The sequence below is a fragment of the Amphiura filiformis genome, chromosome 15 (genome assembly GCF_039555335.1).
Source record: "Amphiura filiformis chromosome 15, Afil_fr2py, whole genome shotgun sequence".
NCBI lineage: Eukaryota > Metazoa > Echinodermata > Ophiuroidea > Amphilepidida > Amphiuridae > Amphiura > Amphiura filiformis.
This window is the reverse complement of record NC_092642.1, coordinates 53,259,194-53,282,422: the sequence shown is the minus strand read 5'-3', so window position 1 is coordinate 53,282,422 and position 23,229 is coordinate 53,259,194. Positions and strand designations below refer to the sequence as shown.

Here is a 23,229-nt window from a genome sequence, read left to right as displayed (position 1 = left end):
GAATGGTTCTATGCCTCTGTCCTGAGCCTCAACAAGAGTGTACTGTGTTATGCTCTCATGGTCTGATGTGACTGTAATCACACCAGTGATTCTGTCTAGAGCAAAGAAACTACTCCAACTGGAACTTACCTGAATGGTTCTACGCCTCTGTCCTGAGCCTCTACAACTAGAGTGTACTGTGTTAAGCTCTCATAATCAGTCTGGTCTGACGTGACTGTAATCACACCAGTGATTCTGTCTAGAGCAAAGAAACTAATAGCACTGTTGCTAACCGACTTTAGGATGTACACAATGTCAGGTTTGGAACTCTGCGATGTGGCTTCAACCTAGGTACAAAGAAATGATTAAAATTGGTAACATGCACTTCTGCGTCTCTTCCTACAGTGTTTGAGCCAACCTTTTTGTAATATATTAGTAACTGCCAGTTTGTTTATAAAAAACAGCCAAACATTTTCAAGACCTGACACCATATTCCATGTATGCAGATCATGAAATTGTTGATTTGGTTGATTCTTATATGTTTGCAATTAAGCCGGGGGGAGGGGCACTCAAATTTGGAAGTGATGGGGCACAGTGTCGACACCCAGTGTTATAAATATAAACTTAATACTCCGTTGGTGAGCGACGGGCGATTGGTATTTCACCGAATGCAAGAAAAGGAGGCCTATCTGATTGGCTAGAAATCGATCCCTTGATCGCTCAGTGGTGTAGAACAAACTCAAAATGGAGACACATATTCAATTCGATTGAAATCAACATTCTATTATTGACACAGATAAAGAAAGTCGATAATGTACATTGTATTATAGATACAGCACCTGGATCTTACACGGGTTCCTTTATATAATTCATTTCTCAAACAGTTGAATATATCACAATTTTGACTTTTGATTTCAAAATCTTTACTTATAAAATGCAGGAAAATATATCCACAGCAAACAGCAAGGCCCCGCTAATTAGTGTATTGCTTTTCGAGTTAGTGTATTGGAAACAAAACTGCGTTTTACCTGACAACAAATCAAATTTTCTATAATGGCAACACCATATGTGGTACTGATCATGCGCAAATCGTAGAATAGAAACTCTGCGGCAGGCTTACAAAGTGAAGTTTAATATTCTGTGCAAATTATAATGGAGTATTCCGTGATTTTCTTTACAGGTCATTCAAATTTTATGGAAGACATGACCTTATCTCCCACACAAAGGGTGTCAATTTGAAATGGTGTCACCCATGCAGGTTACCCCACACTCCATGTGGTAGATCACGGTTGTTTAATGGGATCATTTATTAGTTTTTCAAACAAAACATCATGTACAACCAAATTTTGGGCCTGAACAGCTAACTGTGATATCAAGCTAATGTATACAGATGCTTTTGAGTCATTCTCAACTTTGATTTCCCCTCTTTTACCAAATTATTCACTTTTATAGCATTTTTACAGCTTTTTCGGATATAAAATGTATCTATTAATGACAAAATTGGTGGTGCTATTTAGTTACTGAAATTACTCTTTAAAGCTTTTAATACAGATAATTCCTTTTATTGTTTGATGAAATATGTTTATAAAATTTCCTAGTTGCTTGTTTCACCTATTCCCGCTGTTTTAATGGCAGTATTAATCACCTACCCCTTGCAAATAAAGAAATATGATTTAGGATAGATAGCGCCATCTATAGTTTGCATTTAGTTAATAATGAAGCCAATTCTATATACATCAAACAACCGTGAGATTAAGGCTGTGTCTCCCAAAGGGAGTGTATGGATTTCAATGTAGGAGAACTACTTATAGGAAGAATGCAAGTAGAAACTCGGCCAAACCACTTACTTGCACCACAAATGTGTCAATAATAGCTCCTTCAATAATATTTCCTGAATATTCCGGCTTGGTGAAGTTGGGCGCAAAACCACTGACCACCTCAATAAGGACATTGATAGGGGTACCGCTACAGTCTACACTGGGTACAGCTGATGTATCAGATGCAAGGATCTATTGGAAGAAAAATGGTTTGTCAATATTATGTGTATAGTCTCAGACTACTTGGATAAGGACATCGATAGGGGTGCCACTACAGTCTACGCTGGGTACAGCTGATGTATCAGATGCAAGGGTCTACTGGAAGAAATATATATAGTTTGACATGTCAATAATATGTGTATAGTCTCAGACTACTTTGATAATAAGGACATTGATAGGGGTACCGCTACAGTCTACGCCGGGTACAGCTGATGTATCATATGCAAGGATCTAACGGAAGAAATATAGTTTGACATGTCAATAATATGTTTATTGTCTATTGTCAATATGATATATATAGTCTTGTACTACTTTGATAATGACATTAATAGGGGTGCCACTACAGTCTACACTGGGTACAGCTGATGCATCAGATGCAAGGATCTAATGGAAAGAAATATAGTTTGACATGTCAACAATAATTATGTATATAGTCTCAGACTACTTTGATAAGGACATTGATATAGGGGGTGATCTCTGAACCAATTTGTGATTTGTGGTATTATTTCAAAACTTGTGGAAATAATTGTAGTGGCATTGTGTTAATGGGGAAATGCTATTTGTTTCATCCGACTCGGTCATTATACTTTCGGTTATAATAAGGAATTTACACTAATTTGAGTGTACTGTATCTTGGATCAAGTCTCTACCATGAAAAATTTGCCCACATTACTATAGCTTTATAAATGAAAAGATTAGAATTGGCTTTATCATGTCCCATATTTGAAACAATCAATTTTAATTGCAATATTTCGAGACCATGAACCAAAACTGGGTCCTATACTGTGACGTCATTGGGCTACAAGTATGCAAGTTGGCAATGGGGATCTGATTTGTTTGCATATTCAAGACATTCTTAGGGGCTGTGCAATAATTATGAGCCCTGGGGAGGGTAAAATTGGGGGGCAAGAAATTTTTGGCGAGCCGATGGGGGGGAAGCAATTTTTGGCCAGCCGAGAGGGGGGGGGGCAAGCGAATTTTGGCACACATTCATGGGGCGCTTTTAAATAAAACGCTCTAAAAAGGCTTAGGAAAACAGTACGGAAACACTTTAATATGCAAATTTTCCTGCTCGCTGCGCTCGCAACATATCTCTAGACCATTTAAGGTTTGAAAATTGGGATCAAAAAAATTTGGCATGTGTAAGGGGGGCAAAGATTTTTTGGCGGGCCGAGAGGGGGGGGCAAGCGATTTTTGGCAGGCTGTTCGGAAATTTTACCAACCCCCCCGGGGGAAAATAATTATTGCACAGCCCCTAATATGTTGGCCTTCAAGATGTGGCTATTTTCAGAAAAAGAGATGCGGATGTTTATTCTGTTTGAAGAATTTAGGCAGATATGAATTGTGGTGGATATATGTTTTTAGGGCATAATTTATACATTAATAAATAATATTGAATGTACCCTTTTTGACCTGGTAAATAAATAGATAGTTAGATAGATAGGATTAATATATTAATTTATTAAATTATTTATTAACTACATGTATATGCAAAATTATATGTAACTAAATAAAAGTTATGATTCCACTTTGTTTCTTTTTATTTGATCTTATTTCTTTATTTGATCATGTCAAGCATTATAAAAATGATTATTTTTATCTCACAGGCTAGATAAGACCCTAGCTGATAATCGTGGAAAATACTGAAGGACAATCATTTACAGAGACAGAGATATGAGGGTTGAGGCACAACTTTTTGTATGACCCACATATTATGGTGTGCAATTGTGTAATTGCTGTGATATATAGTGTGCAATTCTTTGTATATAGATATTGATATTTGGATGTTTTTATATGTAAAAGTATGTGCAATTTAGTCTCCGGACCATAAAGCATGATTTGTAATTAAATACTTAAACAAAATAGCTAGCTTTGCCTGTCTGCAGGTTAAGCCTTAACTTGCAGTTGCCACTATATACTCCATGACTCATCCAAAGAAAGATCAAATTTGTTGAAACTGCTCATTTTCTATGTTACCTTAATTTGAAGCAGCAACCTACCTGTAGGGCATACGACAAGCGGTCTTCAAGCCTATCATCATCAATAAGTTTGACTGAGACTCGTGATTGGCCAACTAATGATGTGTCTTCATCTAGATCAAAGATGCCAGTTCCTGGACCAGACAATAATACGATATCACCAGTAAAAGTCTGTAAGAAATAAACAATAACAACAAATTAAAATGAATAAAATTAAATGCAATGATCAGGACCAGACAACAATTAGAGAATAAACAGTAGGAATTTATCTAGTTTTCTAGATTACCCCTTATATTAGGGACTTATATTTAATTTAAATGGTGACATATAGGGTCCGGTTCAATCTGGATTCTGTTCATTATGTAGATCGGCCAATGTCTAAGGGGCTGTGCAATAATTATCTCAAATTTCAAAATGGCCTACCAAATTTCTGAAACAACAACTTCTTAACCTTAAATGGTCTAGATACTAGTATATAATGCGAGTGTAGGGAGCAGGAAATTCTGCATATTTGAGGGGGGGCAGGTAATATTGCATAGTCCCTACAACAGGTGTGTGGTAACTCACCGGATCCTTATCATAAGCCACAAGAATGAGCCTATCCAATGTGTCCGAGTCCTTGTCAGTTGCATACAAATCGTGTACGCTTATTTGACCAGTGTAGGATGTTCTTTCAAACAGTGGACATTCATCATTGGTGTTGATGACACTTATGACGACTGTAGTACTTGAAGATCTGAAAAAAAGACACACACAACTCTACATAATTGTATAATACAGTTACCCTTTGCCATAAAGACTTGGTCTAGGATTCTGTGATATTCTGTGCCTGGAATTCTTTGTTAAGTCAAAGGTGGGTGGCCCAACTGACAGCCTCATCCCCAAATTTACCCGAAACAAATGATGTATAATGGAGTATTCCATTTAAAATCTGTCATCCCCCTGTGTAAGGTTTAAGAAAAGTCTTCTACACAGGGAGTATGTTTTTCAAATGCAATTGACTAGGGTAAATTATTTAGAAACCCATACCCTCCCTGCATATACATGTACTCCCCCTTTTATATGGTTTTATCTTTATCTTCCACAACTGGTGTGAGAATTACAAATGGAAGTTACGTCTATTCTATTTGAAACTCATACTCCCTCTGTGAAATACTTTATCTAAATCTTCCACAGGGGGAGAGTGGATTTTAAATGGAATAGCCTAGTGCAGTACCCTTTGGTATTAACACTTATATATACTGCGCCAAGAAAGTATCCTTACACTTGGAAAAATAATCACAATTTCAAAACCGAACCATATTGGAATAAATTTGTTTTTGTAATAGATGCACGATCTAATCCGGCACATTATGACACCCCATTGAATCCAATGTGACTTCAAGAGGCAAAGTTACAAGCATTTGTTAAACGAAGGTCCAATTTTAAAAGTGACAATTTTGCCTATTCAAACTTCACGGACTAGACATCTGGTTTGAGAGTGGTGTATGGCTAATTTATGCATGTCTTTAATTTAAAACAAAGGAACAAAAGAACTGACAAATAAAAAGAAAGTTATGAAAAGTACAGAGAAGTAAAAACTGAAAAAAAAACTGATTTAAATAAAGCTTCATTGAAGAAACTGTGTTGTCTCGTTGTTGCGCTTGTTGGAATATTTTTGCGCCTTGTATAGGCCAGTTTGTCACTTTTAAAACTGGACTTTCGTCCATTCAATTGCTTGTAACTTTACTTCTTGAGGTCACATTGGATTCAATGCGGTGTCATAATGTGCAGAATTACATCGTGCATCTATTACAAAAACAAATTTATTCCAATATGGTTCGGTTTTGAAATTGTGATTATTTTTCCAAGTGTAAGGATACTTTCTTGGTGCAGTATAGTTAGTTTTAGGATTGGGTGAACTTGTCAACCTGAGATGGGTCACAAATTGTATCTTACTGTATATTCTCGAATAAAAGCTCCCCGTAACATTTTTGAAGGGGCGTTCATTAAAAGTGAGTGGGGTGTTAATTAGAGAATATACGGTAGTTTACCTGGGAACCAAGGGAGAACAGTGCCAGTGTATTGATTGGTCACCCAAGGTTATAATAAGAAATAAATAAATACTTTGAATCTATTTAATTTCCATACCTTTGTGGGTCCAATCTAGTATCTGTTGCCTCCACAATCAATATGAATTCATCTACCAATTCTGCATCAATAACTGCACCAGCTTTAACGGTTATTTGTCCTGTACGTGGATCAATTTGGAAGTAACTCACTCCCTGGCTAGTTGACGTTTGGATGCGATATACGATGCCTTGGCTGTTGCCATCCTTATTTTGTGCAAAAACCTGACAAAATTAATGAATAAATTACATATTTATATGAGACATTAAAATCCACATTCCCCCTGTGGAAGATTTTTGGAAATATCTCCCACAGGTGGAGTATGGATTACAAATGAAATGAACACATTAAGCAACTCCACTTGAATTTCATACACCCTCTGAAAAGGATTTAACCTGAATCTTTCACTGAGGGAGGGCGAGTTTCAAATGGATCTGCTAATGTGTTCATTCCATTTGAAATTCATACTCCCCCTGTGGATACTTCCAAAATCTTCCACAGGGGGAGTGTGGATTTTAAATGGAATATCTCATTAGGTGGGGTGGTGCATGGGGGCAGTGTGCAAGGCAACGGAAACCAAGTCACAGATTCTCACTTTAATCTCACACATAGAAGGCATATATTTCATATCAGGCCTGTGAGTGTTTTTTTTTTTTTTTTAAATCGAAACTACAGTACAAATTCAATGCTATTCGTGCATATTTCACCGACAATAATTAGAGAATAAAGGTATTGTTTTTAGCCCCTGGAGTGCATCTATCGTCTCATATAACATGGGCGACATCATTATTTTAAGTAAAACAACGAGGCGAAGCCGAGTTGTTTTACGCCAAAAATAATGATGTCGCCCATGTTATATGAGACGATAGATGCACGACAGCAGCTAAAAACAATACCTTTATTCTCATTCTTAAACACTTCAATTCAAATAAAAATATCATACAAATTTTAATCAAATTAAATCTACATTTTGCAAGGAATTACCTAGGGCTTAAAATCGATCAGTCTCGTTGTTGCTGTGCGCCTCCGATTGGTCCAAATAGCGAGTACACGTATCGCGTTGACGCACACGCGCTGACCCATGTGATATCGTGTCATATCACATGGGTAAAGCTGGGTAAGAACCAATAAGATTGCAGGAACGTTCTCAAGTGTTTAAGAATTGAAGATTATAAGCTTGCATTTCATTGCATACATGTGAGCGTCACTTCACAAAATTACATTTTATGGTAGCCATGATGTATCTTCTCTTAATTCCATATGATTTTTATGAAATCATATGTCAACTTCCGATGGGCACAGTTCTAAACAAACATATTACACAATGAGTATGGACGAGGAATCAAAGAATATCGCGATGGTGTTAGACCTGCATTTAATGACCGGTGTTTCATGATCTTTCAAGCATTGTTAATCTCATTTCTCAGCCTTTTTATTTTGATTTTTGATGTTTTAATTGCAAGAAAGAAAAGCGGAAATTGAAATCGGTCAGAATTTTTTTTTTTTTTTTGAATTCTGCTAATAATTGGAGATCTCACAGGCCTGTCAAATGGACTGGGTCACCACCCACACATTCAAGAAATTCCCTCTCCCTGTGTGGTTGATTAAGGTTATGTCTTCTACAGGGGGTACATGGATTTCAACTGGAATAGCCCAATAGCACACTATATTATGTCAAACCAAAAGCCCATCAGAACACTTTGCAGAGAATAATGATCATTCATAACCTCATTAATATTCGTGAAGCCTGTGATCCAATCAAAAGAAATTGATTGCCTGACCGCGCACTAATTGCACGGTCATTAATAACTCACAATGACTCCTGACGCGCTACAATGACTTCTGCACGCGCGTGCGTGTATAAGCTAAGCGTTATTGCAATGCACACGCCTACATGATGCCATCGCGTTTCTGTAATTGGTAGCTTATGTTGTTGGCGCGAATGTTAAATTTTTTTGTAGGGCAGGTAATAACAATAATTAAAACTAGTTATATTTAACAGTGTTTTATGACATAAAATAACTTACAATGTCATTTTGATTTGTCTAAATACGACGGTTTGGATACGATGGTAATGAATGACAATAATAAGGGGTCATGTCACAAAATGCACGCAGTTCCTGTGTGCAATTTTGCTGGCTAGAGTGCAAAATTGCACACACGGATAATGCTATTTGCATGCAGGCAATAACATCTTGCACTGGAAATTGCGACCTAGCACTGGCACGCTGGAGGAGGTTGACCTGTTGATGACTGTGAACTAGTCTCTCCCCTAATAGCGTAGTAATTACCTCAGGGAGTTCACAGTCGGTGCAACACAAGCCAGTGATATTTGACACATGTTTGTGGTGATGTTGTCATTCTCATAAAATCCACCATTCCTATCTGGCGCGCCTCGCTGGCCACTTCGCGTGTACCCCCCCCTTGAGGAACTAGATCTAGTTCTACTACTAACCAGAAACATACACATTCATAAAATTCCCAAATTCTTTAAACCATACATTTTATTTTACACATGGACACAAAGGTACATAACATTGTAAGATAATATAAACTTGATTTTCTTTCCAATGAAATGAGCCTCAGAATCTCTTTGAATTTTGATCCAGAAAACAAAAATCATATTGAGTAAGTTTTGATAGGAAACATATTTGCATAATGCTAAACGGCAAAAATGTTTTGGCAATTTGTTAACAGTTTTTTAATAGTTGAAATGTAGTTTCGTAATGTTTTCTTGATTTGTGTTCAGTCATTTTAAAATAATAAGGTACAAATTGCATTAAACTTATTCTAAAACCATGATATGTCCAGATACTGGTACTAATAATTGGCATCACAATTTGGTTCCATATACAGTATCATACTTGACCTACAAATTATAGTTCCCAATAAAAGTAATGATGGATAATAATTATCTCTATTTGACACTCAAATATTTGCACAGCTCTCTATACTCTACAATAGACCTTGTCCTATTTTATATTTATGAAATTGTTTCCTTTATATGTTATATAGCAATGGTTTTAATACCAGTCAATGTTGAAGTCAATGTGGTATTATACAAATTTCCAAACAACGGTTCCTATGCTCACGATGATTAAGCTTTTGATATCAAATTTGATATCAACCTTCGAAGTAAAGTGTATAGAAAATTATTTATATACATTATTTTGCCATAAACTCATCAGACTCTGATTAAATGGGGATGGAACTAGTGGCGATTTTTTAACTTTGCTGTGTTTACATGGGAGCCGTCAGCATTTAAAATAAAATATTAATCAACAGAAACCACACATTGCTTGATAATCATAAATGGGATGTTGAAATGTTTCAGTGCCCGTGCCTATATAATTATAACATATTAATCAAAAACTTAAAATGCTGCCTCTGTTGACTTTAAAGAATAATACTCAGTATTTTCTTGATACATTATTTGTGTATCATTAGTGCATTAAAAGAAAATTGTCATCATTTTCAAATTCATGCAAATGAATGCATTGCTATTATAATAAGATATAGTTAATGTCCAAGTGCAATACATATAAGGAATACCTAACTCAAAAAGTCTGTTTAGGTGGGACAATATAAAGAATAAAATAAATAATTCACACATTTTGTAACAAACTAATATAATAACATATTATATCACATCAGTGGTAAAATCATAGACCCTATAATATTATTGTAAAACATAGGCAAACTGTTTATAGACTTTGCTAGCCAAATCTGAGAATGTGCATTGGGAATATATTTTAATGAGGAGGGTTAAGTATAAGGTCAACTTCCTCCTCCAACTCCCAATTACCTTTGGGAAAAGGACCATACTGGGCCAGATAATTGCAGCCTACAGTGTGTTTGATACAAAGCCCAATTGCACGCGGATATTTTTATCAGTGCTTGCAGGCTGTGTGCAATATTGCCAACATAATTGCACACAGATTTGCGTGCATTTTGTGACATGATCCCTAACTTTGCACCATCTATTTTGAGTTCATTGTGTGAAATTGTCGGGTTTTGTTTTGGGCCTCAGTAAATTTTCCCTCAGAAATATACCTTGGCCCAAAACAAAACCCTTTGATTTCACACAATGACCTCAAAATAGATGATGTACAGTTATTATTGTCTATAACTATGGCCTAAGACACACAAAAATAATCCATTATTTTTAGCATCAATCATTCAGGGAATTTTTGATTTCATCCCTTAAGTATTTAAAAATATAAACTCATGCATGACTGTGGGGGCTCGGACTTCATCATCACATACGCTTACACCTCATATGATTGAGGGAACCGGGGGGGCACTTCAATTTGAAATGGATATAGGTGCAGGGCTAGCACTTTCGCACTTAGGAGCATTTGGTTAGAGCAAAATGTAAAAAATATGGGGTCATTGGGTGAGAGCATGATTTTTGGCATTCGGTGAGAGCAAAATGTAAAACATATGGGGTCATTGTGTGAGAACATGACCTTTTTTAAATGGAATCTTTGGGTGAGAACCGAAACAGCGCCTCAGAAACCTCGAAAATCGAATTTCTAGTTCTAAATGGCTTCAAATTTCTTTGTTTTTTCAAAATAAGTAACAAAATCAGTGGTAAATGAAAGTTGCTGTTCAAATTCAACTTGTAAGGGTCTTTGGGTGACAGATCCAATGGAAAAATAGGGGTCTTCGGGTGACAGAGCATGTGTTCATAAAAAAATATGGGGTCTTTGGGTGACAGTGATGCTGAAAAAGGGGTCTTAACAGCCCTACATACGCGTCACCTCCAAAGTTGGAGTGCCCCGGAGGGAACTTGACCACTTCAAATTGGTTTTACTTACTTGAACAACAGGATAGTCTACAGGTGCATTTTCTGGAACATCTGCCTCATAAAGGTCAAGGTCAAACTTGGGATTGAGAGCATTAGTCACTGTAATGGTGATGCTTGTTCGATTCTCTGCACAAGATTGATCTCCACGGTCATCTATGACTGAAACCTGGGGAAACAGGCAGATACGACAAAAGTTAAAGAGCACGAAAACAAAACTGTAGTAGTGATGCTTGTTCGAACCTCTGCACAAGGTTGATTTCCACAGTCATCTATGACTGAAACCTGGGGAAACAGGCAGATACGACAAAAGTTAAAGAGCATGAAAAAAAAAAACTAAAGTAGCGATGTCTGTTTGATCCTTGGCACAAGGTCGATCTCCTTGGTCATCTATGACTGAAAACTGGGGAAACAGGCAGATACGAGAAAAGTTAAAGAGCATGAAAACAAAACTAAAATAGAGATGTCTGTTTGATCCTTGACACAAGGTTGATCTCCTTGATCATCCCAGGACTGAAACATGGGGAAACAGGCACATAATAGGACAAAGAGCATGAAAACAAAACTTGGGATTGAGAGCATTAGTCACTGTAATAGTCATGTCTGTTCGATCCTCGGCACAAGGTTGATCTCCTTGATCATCTATGACTGAAACATGGAGAAACAGGCACATCGGACAAAGAGCATGAAAACAAAACTAATAGGGATGTCTGTTCGATCCTTGGCATTTCAACTGGAATAAGCATTTTGTACAGGACACACTGAGCAAAATTTCCTGAAATCCAGACATTACCAGCTGGTAACTGGTATCTTTGTCAAATTACTCTACAGGGTAGTATAGGTTTCAAAATAATAATAGCTCATTATATATGCAGAACATACTCCCTCTGTGGAATACTTTTCTTAAATCTTCCACAGGGGTATGGCAGATTAGAAATGGAAAAGCATTTTATCAACATTATCATAAGGCCTAAAAAAAGAATTGTTTCATTGGCGTAACCCAACCGACCCTATAAAAATAGGCCCTAGATTTTTTTTCTGATTTTTTGGCATTTTTTTTTTCAAATCGAAAAAAAGAAATTAAATTAAAACAAAGAAACAAAAAAGTTCCAAGGCCTTTATCATACGCATACAGCTTAAAATGTGTGTGTAAAAAAGAAAATTACCAACCGACCTAACCTAATTTTTTTATGTTACGCCAATCAAACGCCAACTAACTCACCACAACAGTGTAGTCACCCAAATCAACCAGAGCAGGGTTGTCAACCACTATATACCACTGTCCTGCAGTTGATGTAGGCTCCAATGCAAATCCCCCTCCTGATGTATCCGATTCAATCCTGACAATGCCAATAAAACCCTAACACAGAAAACAATGGTATTATATTCACGACAATTGACTAGTGATAGCGATAATTAAGAAATTGTTGAAATTAACACAAAATCTCTATCTGTCATTGACTCTATTTTGTTGATATTTACCCCCCCCACTGTGCACCTATGCCCCCCTCTGAATAAATTTATGGGGCTGCCACTGTCCGCTCCCCTTGGGGTGGCTTATACCTGCAGGATATCTTTCCATTCCAATCAATCTTAATATTGTAGTGCTTACCATATGCAACACAAAGGAGTTCCCTGGACCTATTGAGCCCATGTAGTATGAGAATTCAAATGAGGGGCACAAGTCATAGGAACCAAACACAGACCACATAACCCCCCCCCCCTTCTGCACGGTTGTTTGATGTCATGTAAAAGTATGTAATTTTTAAGAAATAGTGAACACTGATGGCGCTATTTATTTCAAATTCTGATTTCATCTTTACAAGATGTAGACACTGGTATAATGGCATTAAAACACCAGAAAAAGAGTAACAAATCATAAAGAAATTTTCAAAAACCTTTTTATCATGATTTATTATAAAATGTAAGGAATAACTTACAAGGGGAGAGTGGGATAAGGGGAGAGTGGAGAGTGCAGTTCCACTTATTTGTATATGACATAACAGAGGCTTCTCAAGTGTAATATGGAATCGCTTGCACATAGGGTAAGAAAGCTGCATTAGAAAGTTCATTTTTCGCACTTTTGTTGAACTTTTGGGAAAAAACAATTTTTTTCATGTTTCACCCAGAAAGAAAAAGGCTAAAATGATAGCATTCTGGGTATTGAGGATGTGATATATGAACACTATTTTAGAAAACTATCTACAACTGTAACAAATTTTACTCAGGTGGGACGCTTGGTTGTTGACAAAAAGGGGCACATGGGGTAAGTTGAGCCAGAGGCCATGGGGCAAGTTGAACATAGGAAAAACCTGTAGAAATTTCCCCAATTTTTTTATTCAACGTAAAATCTTGTCACAAATTACTTGTATGCAATATTTAGATCAAACTACTTCTGTATCAAACTATTTTTCGAAATAAATACATGAAATCAACAATTTAAAAAAAAGGCAAAATTGAATTTCACAGCTATGGCATTATACAGTGCATTTCTATGGTGGCTCAACTTGCCCCCGCGACTGGCTCAACTTACCCCACCGTTGGGGTATCATAACCAAGTAAACATACATATGTTTCATTTGTAACACTGCATTTGGGTCCTGCTTTATTTATTTGAGCGTAGTGAAAGTAAATGTAAAAAGTGGCTCAACTTACCCCACTCTCCCCTATTTGGCTAAATTATTTTTAAAATATATGTAAATAGCGCCCTCAATTTGAACACAAATTTACAGTTTATGGAATAAAAATTACCACAAAAAAAGAGGATCAATAAGATGATAAAGAAACAAAAATATATGTTAAATATAGCTAAAATATATATATTACCTGTTGGTATTGTCCAGGTCTAAAATTGAACATTATTATAAAGTTTTGCTAGAAAATTTAATAAAGGATCACATCAAACAACCATGTATGGGGGTGAGTAACACTTACAGATATATCTCCATCCACTGCTATCAATCTTAGTCTCTCAATGCCACTTGCATCCAACACAAAGGAGTCCTCTGGAGCCAATAAGCCCGAATAGGATGGTGATTCAAAGAAGGGGCACAAGTCATTAACATCAATAATGGTTATGACGACAGTTGCACTAGCTGACCTGTAAGCAAGAAATATATTATATTTGACCTCCTGGACACTACTGGTTATCTAACAGCATTTCTGATTGGTTGATAACTTGAAATGCTCATTTCAATTGCCAATTATGACTAGGCTTTAAATTATTTATGGTCACAACTTGTATTTGCAAATGATCTTATTAATACCCTCCTTGATTGGTTCAAAATTGGCCACAATATTCAACTTGTCCAATCGGCAGGTAGTTCTCATGGGGTTAAAGGTGAATGACCCAATTGACAGCTAGCTTCATTCCCCTACTTTACCCTATCAAAATGCAGGTTCTTGTGTCTGGTGAAAGCTCATATTTTTTCTCATAGTGAAAACTTTGTGCCTGGAATGTTTGTTAGAGGGTATAAGTAAGTTTGGTGGTGTACCACCACAGAGGCCATGTACTGCTCTATATTGTGATACCCAATTCTAATCCAAACCACTAGAGCAACTTTACTCAAAACTTGGAATAAGTGTGATGGGCCTTTGTGAGGTACCAAGCTAACATTGTGTGATGCAATTGGACCATATAAAGAAGGGGGCTTATTTAAAGCCATAATTAATGTGTAACACCCTCAATGTTTCTCAAATTTCTACTTTTGGCATGTTTGTAACCCCCAATGATGTATGTAAATACATTATAAAAAAAGACTGAAATTCTTTAATTACAGTAAAATTAGGAGTTTTTATAATAAAACCGGGATCCCTGTTGCATGCCCCCTGTAACATTTTTGAAGGGGCGTTTATTAAAAGTGAGTGGGGTATTAATTAGAGAATATATGGCAGTTTGAATCCATTTAATTTCCATACCTTTGTGGGTCCAATCTAGTATCTGTTGCTTCCACAATCAATACGAACTCATCAACCAATTCTGCATCAATAACTGCACCAGCTTTAACGGTTATTTGTCCTGTACGTGGATCAATTTGGAAGTTACTCAGTCCCTGGCTAGTTGATGTTTGGATGTGATATACAATGCCTTGGCTATCACCATCCTTATTTTGTGCTGAAACCTGACAAAATTAATGAATAAATTACATACTGATATGAGACATTGGTCTATCAGGTGAGGTGGGGGCATGAGGCAGAGTGCAAGGCAATCAGTCGTATTAGGGCATTTAAATAAAGGCACTTAATTTAATGCCTACGTGACCAGATGGACGCTGACATTACAGTGTCTAGACAGGATGTCTGGAAAAGTGACCTTTGGCACAGCGGGTGGTCCTGTGTATTTCAATTGGAAACGCGGGATACATGTCCAAATTTTCTAGCAAATTTGTCATTTTTTTGCAACTTTCTAGTATTATTGTAAGAGTTTCCGTCGATAACTTTTTTTTTTCGTCGACCAAAACTTTCAAAATTTAGTTCTTGAAAACATACTAAAAAAAAAACCAGAATCCCTGTATGTATAATTAAGTTGCCAATTAAATTTTCAGCAAATTTGGTGATATTTGTCAGAAAAATTCCTATCTCTTAGCATTGTAGCACATCTACTGATCACTTGGTGGTCTTGGTGTGGCGGCGCCCATGGGTCACGTGGGCATTAAATTTAGTGCCTTTTTTTAATACCCTATGGTAACTGGCAATGGAATGCTGTATAAACAAAGTCACAGTTTCAGCATAATCTTTAGATAGCTCAATTGTGATGCGATCAAGCTAAATGAGTCTGATGTTGATCAAAATCAAAATTCATTTTTTAATTTCATTACATAAGCCATTCTCAGAGCTTTGTTTTGAGGAAAAACCCATCAGCATTCAGCATTGCACTTACGGTTCCAGAGATATGGCTATTTTAATGTTGCTCAGAACAAGCTTCGGAAGTTGAATACTATTGGCTATATCTCAAAATCAATGTTTCCGGACATCCTACTCATTTTGCTTGGTCACATCATCATCATCAGTCGGCTGCGGAGCAGGCGACTACAAGCTTTCTCCAACTCATGCGATCTTGGGCAAGCGAAACAATTTTGTTTGGCTGCAGCATCCCTTCAGTATCTCCCAGGAGGTGCTCGACATACTGTAAGTACAGTGTGCGCGGCCGTCCCGGTTTCCATTTGTGGTCACATCACAATAAGGCTATTCAAGTTAAAATCCATATAGTACAATCCATAAGGAAAACATGACCTTAATCTAACACATAGAGGGCATATACATGTATTTCAAATGGAGTCACCATCCATTCAGCTCTATTTGAAATTCTCTCTCCCTGTGTGGATGATTACTTTATAAGTGGTAATTTTTGTGAGGGTTTTATTTTTGTGGATTTCGCGAATGGAGTGCCACCCGCGAAATTAACACCTCGCGAATATATGTAGAATGTATTGCGAGTATAGGGCAAGACTAGGCAATCGCGAAAATAACAATCGCAAAAATGTCTCTCTCACTCCAACTCGCGAAAATAACTGTATGTGAAAATGACCACTTATACAGTAAGATTATGTCATGGGGGTGCCTGGATTTCAACTGGAACAGCCCAATAGCGCACTATATTATGTCAAACCCACAGGCCTCAGCATCCGGGGGCACTCACATTTCCCAGCTATACGGGTATGTGCATGGCGACAACCCCCTTTTTTCAGAGCCGCTGGCCGTTCCTTAGACCCCCTGAATTCATTGTTTGCCCGCTCTGAAGCCCCAAATTTTTTCTAGCCGTTCCATAGACCCTCAGATCATCGATTTCCGCTCTCATCGGCATCTTGAGGCGTGTTTTCTGTCCTACTATTTCAAGCCCAAAAGCAGACCCAAAAGCAGACCCAAAAGCACTTTTATGAGCCCAAAACTTCAAAGGAATTTTCCATTAATTTCTTCCCCATTGAAACACATTGTAAGGAATAAGGTGAACTTTGGGCGGGATTTTGGGATCTTTTAGTAGTGGCAACACTGGTTGACTGTTTATAAACATTGCAGCACTGCCGAGTACCTGCCGATCGCGACGCCTTCAGCTGGTGAACATTTAGCTAGAAATAAATGATTTTGAGATCTCTTTTGGGAATAAAATTGCCAAATATGAGGAAAAGTACCTTAAATAATTATGTACACATCCTTGCAGCTCTCCATAAACAATGAATTAAAAGGTAATTTACGATCTACTGGTCTAGTGAAATCGGGAGTGGAATGGCTGTCAAATTCTGCACACTTCACTCAATCATCTCATGTATAAGCATGGCAGTTCAATGTAGTCTAAATGTTTTTCTTTTCGGCACTGAAAAAAATAATTCTTGTGGGTTTGTTTTTATGGTGGGCTTTTGCTGCTATAATTATCAGTAGGCTAATAGCATAGATTGTAGGTCTACAGGGTCTAGTAATTTTGATTTGAATGCTGTTTTGCTTTGTGAGGTTTCCATCGTATAGGCCAAACCAGACCTATTTTGCATTAATGGTTTTCCTGATCGATTCCTTCAAAAATCTGTGGCAAAAACGCAACAAAATTGAACCCTGGTTTGGCCTGCGGGTTTAGTTTAGGAGATTTTTCAGATTTTGGTGGCCGATCAGTTCCCAAGACCCCCCTTTTGGCCGGTCAATCAGTTCCCAAGACCCCCCTTTTTGACCGGCCGATCAGTTCTCTAGACCCTCCTTTTTGGCTGGCCGATCAGTTCCTTAGACCTCAAGTTCGAAACTGGCAGTGGCACACCCCTACCAAAAAAAATTTTGGTCCCCCCCCCCCCCGGGCTCAGCATACTTTGCAGAAACTAATGATCATGTTCAACATGGCCCAAGACACACCAATATAATCCAATATCTTTAGCATTGATCATTCAGGGAATTTGATTCCATCCCTTAATTATTAAAAAAAAAACTTATCTATGATTGCGCGGGGGGCTCGGACTTGCATCACCACATACTAATGCATTGCACGCTTACACCTCATATGATTGATGAGGGAACTTGACCACTGCAAATTGGTTTTACTTACTTGAACAACAGGATAGTCTGCAGGTGCATTTTCTGGAACATCTACCTCATAAAGGTCAAGGTCAAACTTGGGGTTGAAAGCATCAGTCACATTAATAGTAACGTCTATTCGATCCTCGGCACATGATTGATCTCCACGGTCATCTATGACTGAAACCTGGGGAAACAGGCAGATAGAACAAAGAGCATGAAAACAAAACTAAAATAGTGATGTCTGTTCAATTCTCGACACAAGGTTGATCTCCATGGTTATCTACAACTGGAACCTGGGGAAAACAGGAGAGAGGACATCTCTCAGAATTTTACATGTAAACCATTCCGAAAAGATGATGCCTATATAATTAATTTGATGTTGAATTGAATTTGACTAAATTCAGTAAATTCTTAATTATCTTAATGTTTCTTTGTTTTTACATTTACTACTAGCTCAAATTACCTACAAGAAGAAAGATGTATAGCAGCGTACCCGCCACTTGTGGCAAGTGGCGACAATTTAACTTTCAATCTCACTTTCTCAAGATGTCATTTCAGTCAATAAAGTAGAGGTCAGTCAATAAATTTTTTCTTTTAGTTTATTTGAGCACTACCTGCCGATCTTACATTGCCTCCGATTGGTCAATAACATTATATCTTCACTTTAATCACCAATCAGAATGGAGCTTTGCAAATAATTCACCAATTTTTTTGCGTGGTGAAATAACAATATTGCTGATTGGTCCAATTGATAATGAAAACTTCTGTTTGGCCAATCGCAGGTAGTTCTCATAGGGTTAACTTGATGAATGTCTTTCTCGAAATACGCAGTTTGCAAATACGTCACTACATGATATGGCCGACGATGTGCATGATAGGATACGCTGAGCAAAATGTCCTGAAATCCGGACATTACCTGATAACTGGTATCCGTGTCAAACTAATTTACAGGGGGAGTATGGGTTTCAAAATAATTAACCCTAGCTCATTCCATTTGAAAAACATACTCCCTCTGTGGAAGACTTTTCTTAAACCTTCCACAGGAGATGGTAGATTTTCAAATGGAATAGCATTTTATCAACATTATCAGAACTCACCACAACAGTGTAGACACCCAAATCAGAAGGGTCGTCAACCACTATGTACCACTGTCCTGCAGTTGATGTAGGCTCCAGTAAGAATCCTCCATTTGATGTATCCGATTCAATCCTGACAACACCAATAAAACCCTAAAACAGAAAACAATGGTATTATATTTCATGACAATTGGCTAGTTTTTATCTTCATCCATTCCAATCAGTCTTAAGGTCCGTTCATACTACCACCGCATTTGCGATGCGTTGCTTTGGGATGCGGTGCCGCACTGCATCGTACTGGAAACTACTGCTTTGCGATATCGCAATAAAGTTAAATACATTTTAACTTGGAAATGCGACAAGTTGTGTTGAGTTGCGGCAAAAAGTAATCGATATATCGGCATCGCAAAGCAACGCATCGCAAATGCGGTGGTAGTATGAACGGACCTTTAGTATTGTAGTGCTTACCGTATGCAACACAAAGGAGTTCCCTGGACCTATTGAGCCCATGTAGTATGAGAATTCAAATGAGGGGCACAAGAAGCAGGAACCAAACAAAGATCAGATAATGCCCCTTACCAAAGTGAACAGCTAATTAAGCCTTCACTAGGCTGTTACTCAGCAGTTTGAACAGCCAGTAGCTTAGCTGCTACATGCTTGGAACAGCTATAATTTAGCCTTCATATTTTTGAACAGCTATAAGTTTTATCTTCACATTTTTGAACAGCTATAATTTTTATCTTCACATTTTTGAACAGCTAGTTTAGCTATAGCTGTTTTTGATTTTTGAACTTGGCTTATAGCTGTTAGCCAGTTATAGCCTTCACTAGCCTTCACTTCCTCAGTGGTGCATGATGGGAATATATTTCTAACTGCCATTTTGAACTGGTGTGGATGAGTGCAGATGGAATCTAATGCTTTGGATATATTTCCAGCTTTATTTATAGCCTTGTTTTTCACTTTTTACATTTGGGATGCATGTTATGTGGACAATATCATATGTAATGCAAGTAGTTATCTTTGTGTGCAATAATATATGCAGCGTCATGGATAATGTTAGTATAGTTATGCTTAAATTTTGCAGGATTAGTACATTGTGAATAGGCTATAATCATCTAACAGCTAGTGAAGGCTATTACTGAACAGCTAGTGAAGGCTATTACTGAACAGCTAGTGAAGGCTATTATTGAACAGTTAGTGAAGGCTATTATTGAACAGCTAGTGAAGGCTGTCACTAGCTGTACCTAATTTACATAATTCATCATTTTGAAGGCTTAGTACATGCTAAATAACAGCTACTATCTGAAGGCTAAATTACCTGTTCAGTGAAGGCTTTCAAACAGCGAATTGAAGGCCTTCATTTATGATAAGGGGCCCCCTCCTGCAGTGAGTTACACTTACAGTAATATCTCCATCCACTGCTATCAGTCTAAGTCTCTCAGTGCCACTTGTATCCAACACAAAGGAGTCCTCTGGAGCTATTGAACCCGCATAGGATGGTGATTCAAAGTAGGGGCACAAGTCGTTAACATCAATAATGGTTATGATGACAGTTGCACTAGCTGACCTGTAAACAAGAAATATTTCATATTTAACGGTTAAATGTAAACCAGTCTGGTTAATAACCTCCTGGACACACTACTGGTCATCTAACAGCATTTCAGATTGGTTGATAACTTGAAATGCTCATTTCAATTGCCAATTATGACTAGCCTTTAAACTATTTATGGTCAAACTTGCATTTGCAAATGAACTTATTTTAAGGAGGGTATTATAAAATACCCTCCTTGATTAGTTCAAAATTGGACACAATATTCATTTTGGCCTTTCTATTACTCACAGACCCAATTACAAGGGCACCAATCTAAAGTTAAATGAGCTATGAAATAAAAGATATTCTTAAGACCGTATTCAAAATTGGGCTATTCCAATTGAAATGCATACACCCCCTATGGAAGACATGACCCTATCTTCCACACAGAGCTACACAGGGAGTATGAATTTCAAACGGGGTTACCTGAATGGGCGTCACACATGGGAGATTAATGTCATGTCTTCCATAGGGGGTGTATTGATTCAAAGTGGAATAGGCCATTAGCCTGCAAAAATCACTACAGACAGGACTAAGTTGAAATACCCTCATGTTGGTCTATCTAGAGGGCTTGTAAATTTGGAGAACAAACTCTGCAAAACCTGTTTTTCACACATACGTATTTTACTTTCATCCCTACTTTTGCTGTAAACCTAGTCACACATCGTCATTGGGCAGGAAAAACCTATGGCCCTTTAACAATTTGACCTGCGGGTCACCATTGTAATAAAACCTTCCTTTTTTTTTTTTAACATGTTTAAAACAAAACTGTCAAGTGGTTACATAGGAGTTTTTGTTCTAAACATGTTCAGGGGCTAATGACACATAGGAGGTTTTCCTGCCCAACAATTACACACATTTGCAAATTGATGAGTGCCTTAAGAATTTGAGACCTAAGGCCCTTGAACACTTCAGCTTATTCTGAGCCCTGACAGAGAACTTTCCTTACCTTGGAGGATCAGTTCCCCTCTCCTGTGCTTCTACAACAAGGACATGTTCCTTAAATGACTCATAATCTATTTGATCTGATTTGACTGTGATTTCTCCCGTAATCGTGACAATCTCAAAGAGATCAAGACCTCCATTGGTGCCTGATTTGATAGAGTACAAGATGTCTGATGTACCGACATTTTCACTGGTAGCGTGTACCTGCGGGATATTCATCATAAACATGGTTATCAGAGTTTTAAAAATCTCAGAAGATTTCAATTTTTTTTTGGGGGGGGGATAATAATAAAATGTGGCCAAAAATTGCCAAACAAAATTAACACATGCATAGCCTTGTTTGCAACTACAAAAAAAGACCTATACTCTGATCAGCTCGTAATAGGCGGGACTCATTGTGGATTGATATATATATAGAATGGCGAAAAAACAGCTAGGCACATAACCTACGCGAACTGACCTCTGCGTATTGCATGACAGACACACGCTTTTGTGAATTAAATTCCCAGTAAATACTGAAAGTTTTAAAAGTGTTTTCCGCCCATTGGAGTGATTTACGTTCTATAAATTTGAGCAAAAACACCCAAATATCATTATTGGGCACTTTTGTGGAGTTCTTAAAATTGGGCTACTTTAGAGTCATTTACCGCAGCACTGAAAAATGAAAAAGGAACACTGAATTTATTAAATTTCTGGCCAAGCATTGTGGTGCTCCTTTAATCTGGTGTTTGATTTTGAACAAAAAATGAATCATGGAACTTTATATTGCAATGTTCCTTTAAACAATCTCACTGAATGGTGGCCATAAAATATACATTACCTGAACTACAAAAAATCCAACAGGAGAACCTTCTTCCACACTAGCATTATATTCATCAAAATCAAATTTTGGTGCCAGGTCGTCAACCACATCTATTGTTACTGTAGCTGTGTAAGGGCTACACAAGGGATCAGTTATTGTTATCTGAAATAATAAAATATTTGATATTGCATAGGAAGAACGAGAAAAGAGGAAGGCCAATGATGATGTACCCAGGTGTGGGAGGGGCAAGGTTGTAAGTCCCACTTGAGCCATCATAATATGACAGTTATTTATAGATATAGGTTGAGAGTACTAAATTAGAGAGGTGCTACTTCGATCGCAAAAGTGAGGAGAGCGTGAGTTCGGGACCTTGTGTAAGAGCTAGGTGACTAATAGCTAGCTTGGCATACGTCATCTGCCTTTTTTTGTCATACGCTGCCGCAATAAAAATGTCTTTTCTCATCTTTTCTGAAGTTGTAAGTAATTATCTCTTTCATAGATTATCTAATTACCTTTTGAAACAAAATGTATGGTATATTTACCTATTTTATTACAAATTTAACCATGATTTAACCCAGTAATTCTCCCTCATTGTGCATGATAATTGACAGCTGCATATCGGTGGTACAAAAAGGTGATCAATAGGTTTATTACGAGGAGGGCAGCAGACAGATTGCAACTGTCCTCTGACCCTGACTGATGTGCACTGTTTGTCACGTAGACAGACCGTGACTAGGGTCAACGCATACAAAGCAGGGGATGCAACTGTGAAACAGGTCTTGTCCTCAGAATCGGTATAGGCAATTTTTACAGAGTACCGCTAGCCTGATATAGGGTCCAGAATTTCCCTCACCAACATCATGCTTATCCCTACACAGCCCATCATTTATGAAAACTAAATTATGCAACTGA

The 23,229-nt window shown here is 37.5% G+C and overlaps 1 protein-coding gene across 1 annotated transcript; it reads right to left on the bottom strand.

Moving 5' to 3' along the window:
* Positions 1–6,111: 6,111 nt before the first annotated feature.
* On the bottom strand, positions 6,112–23,179 carry LOC140171042 (cadherin EGF LAG seven-pass G-type receptor 2-like). The gene is made up of 11 exons (XM_072194222.1): positions 23,171–23,179; positions 22,336–22,479; positions 21,520–21,719; positions 20,381–20,546; positions 19,001–19,132; positions 17,932–18,087; positions 14,829–15,031; positions 13,845–14,010; positions 12,133–12,270; positions 10,924–11,079; positions 6,112–6,327 (listed from the first exon to the last, which is right to left on the bottom strand). The coding sequence occupies exons 1-11, from the start codon at positions 23,177–23,179 to the stop codon at positions 6,112–6,114; spliced, it is 1,686 nt and encodes a 561-aa protein (XP_072050323.1).
* Between the last annotated feature and the right edge of the window lie 50 nt (positions 23,180–23,229).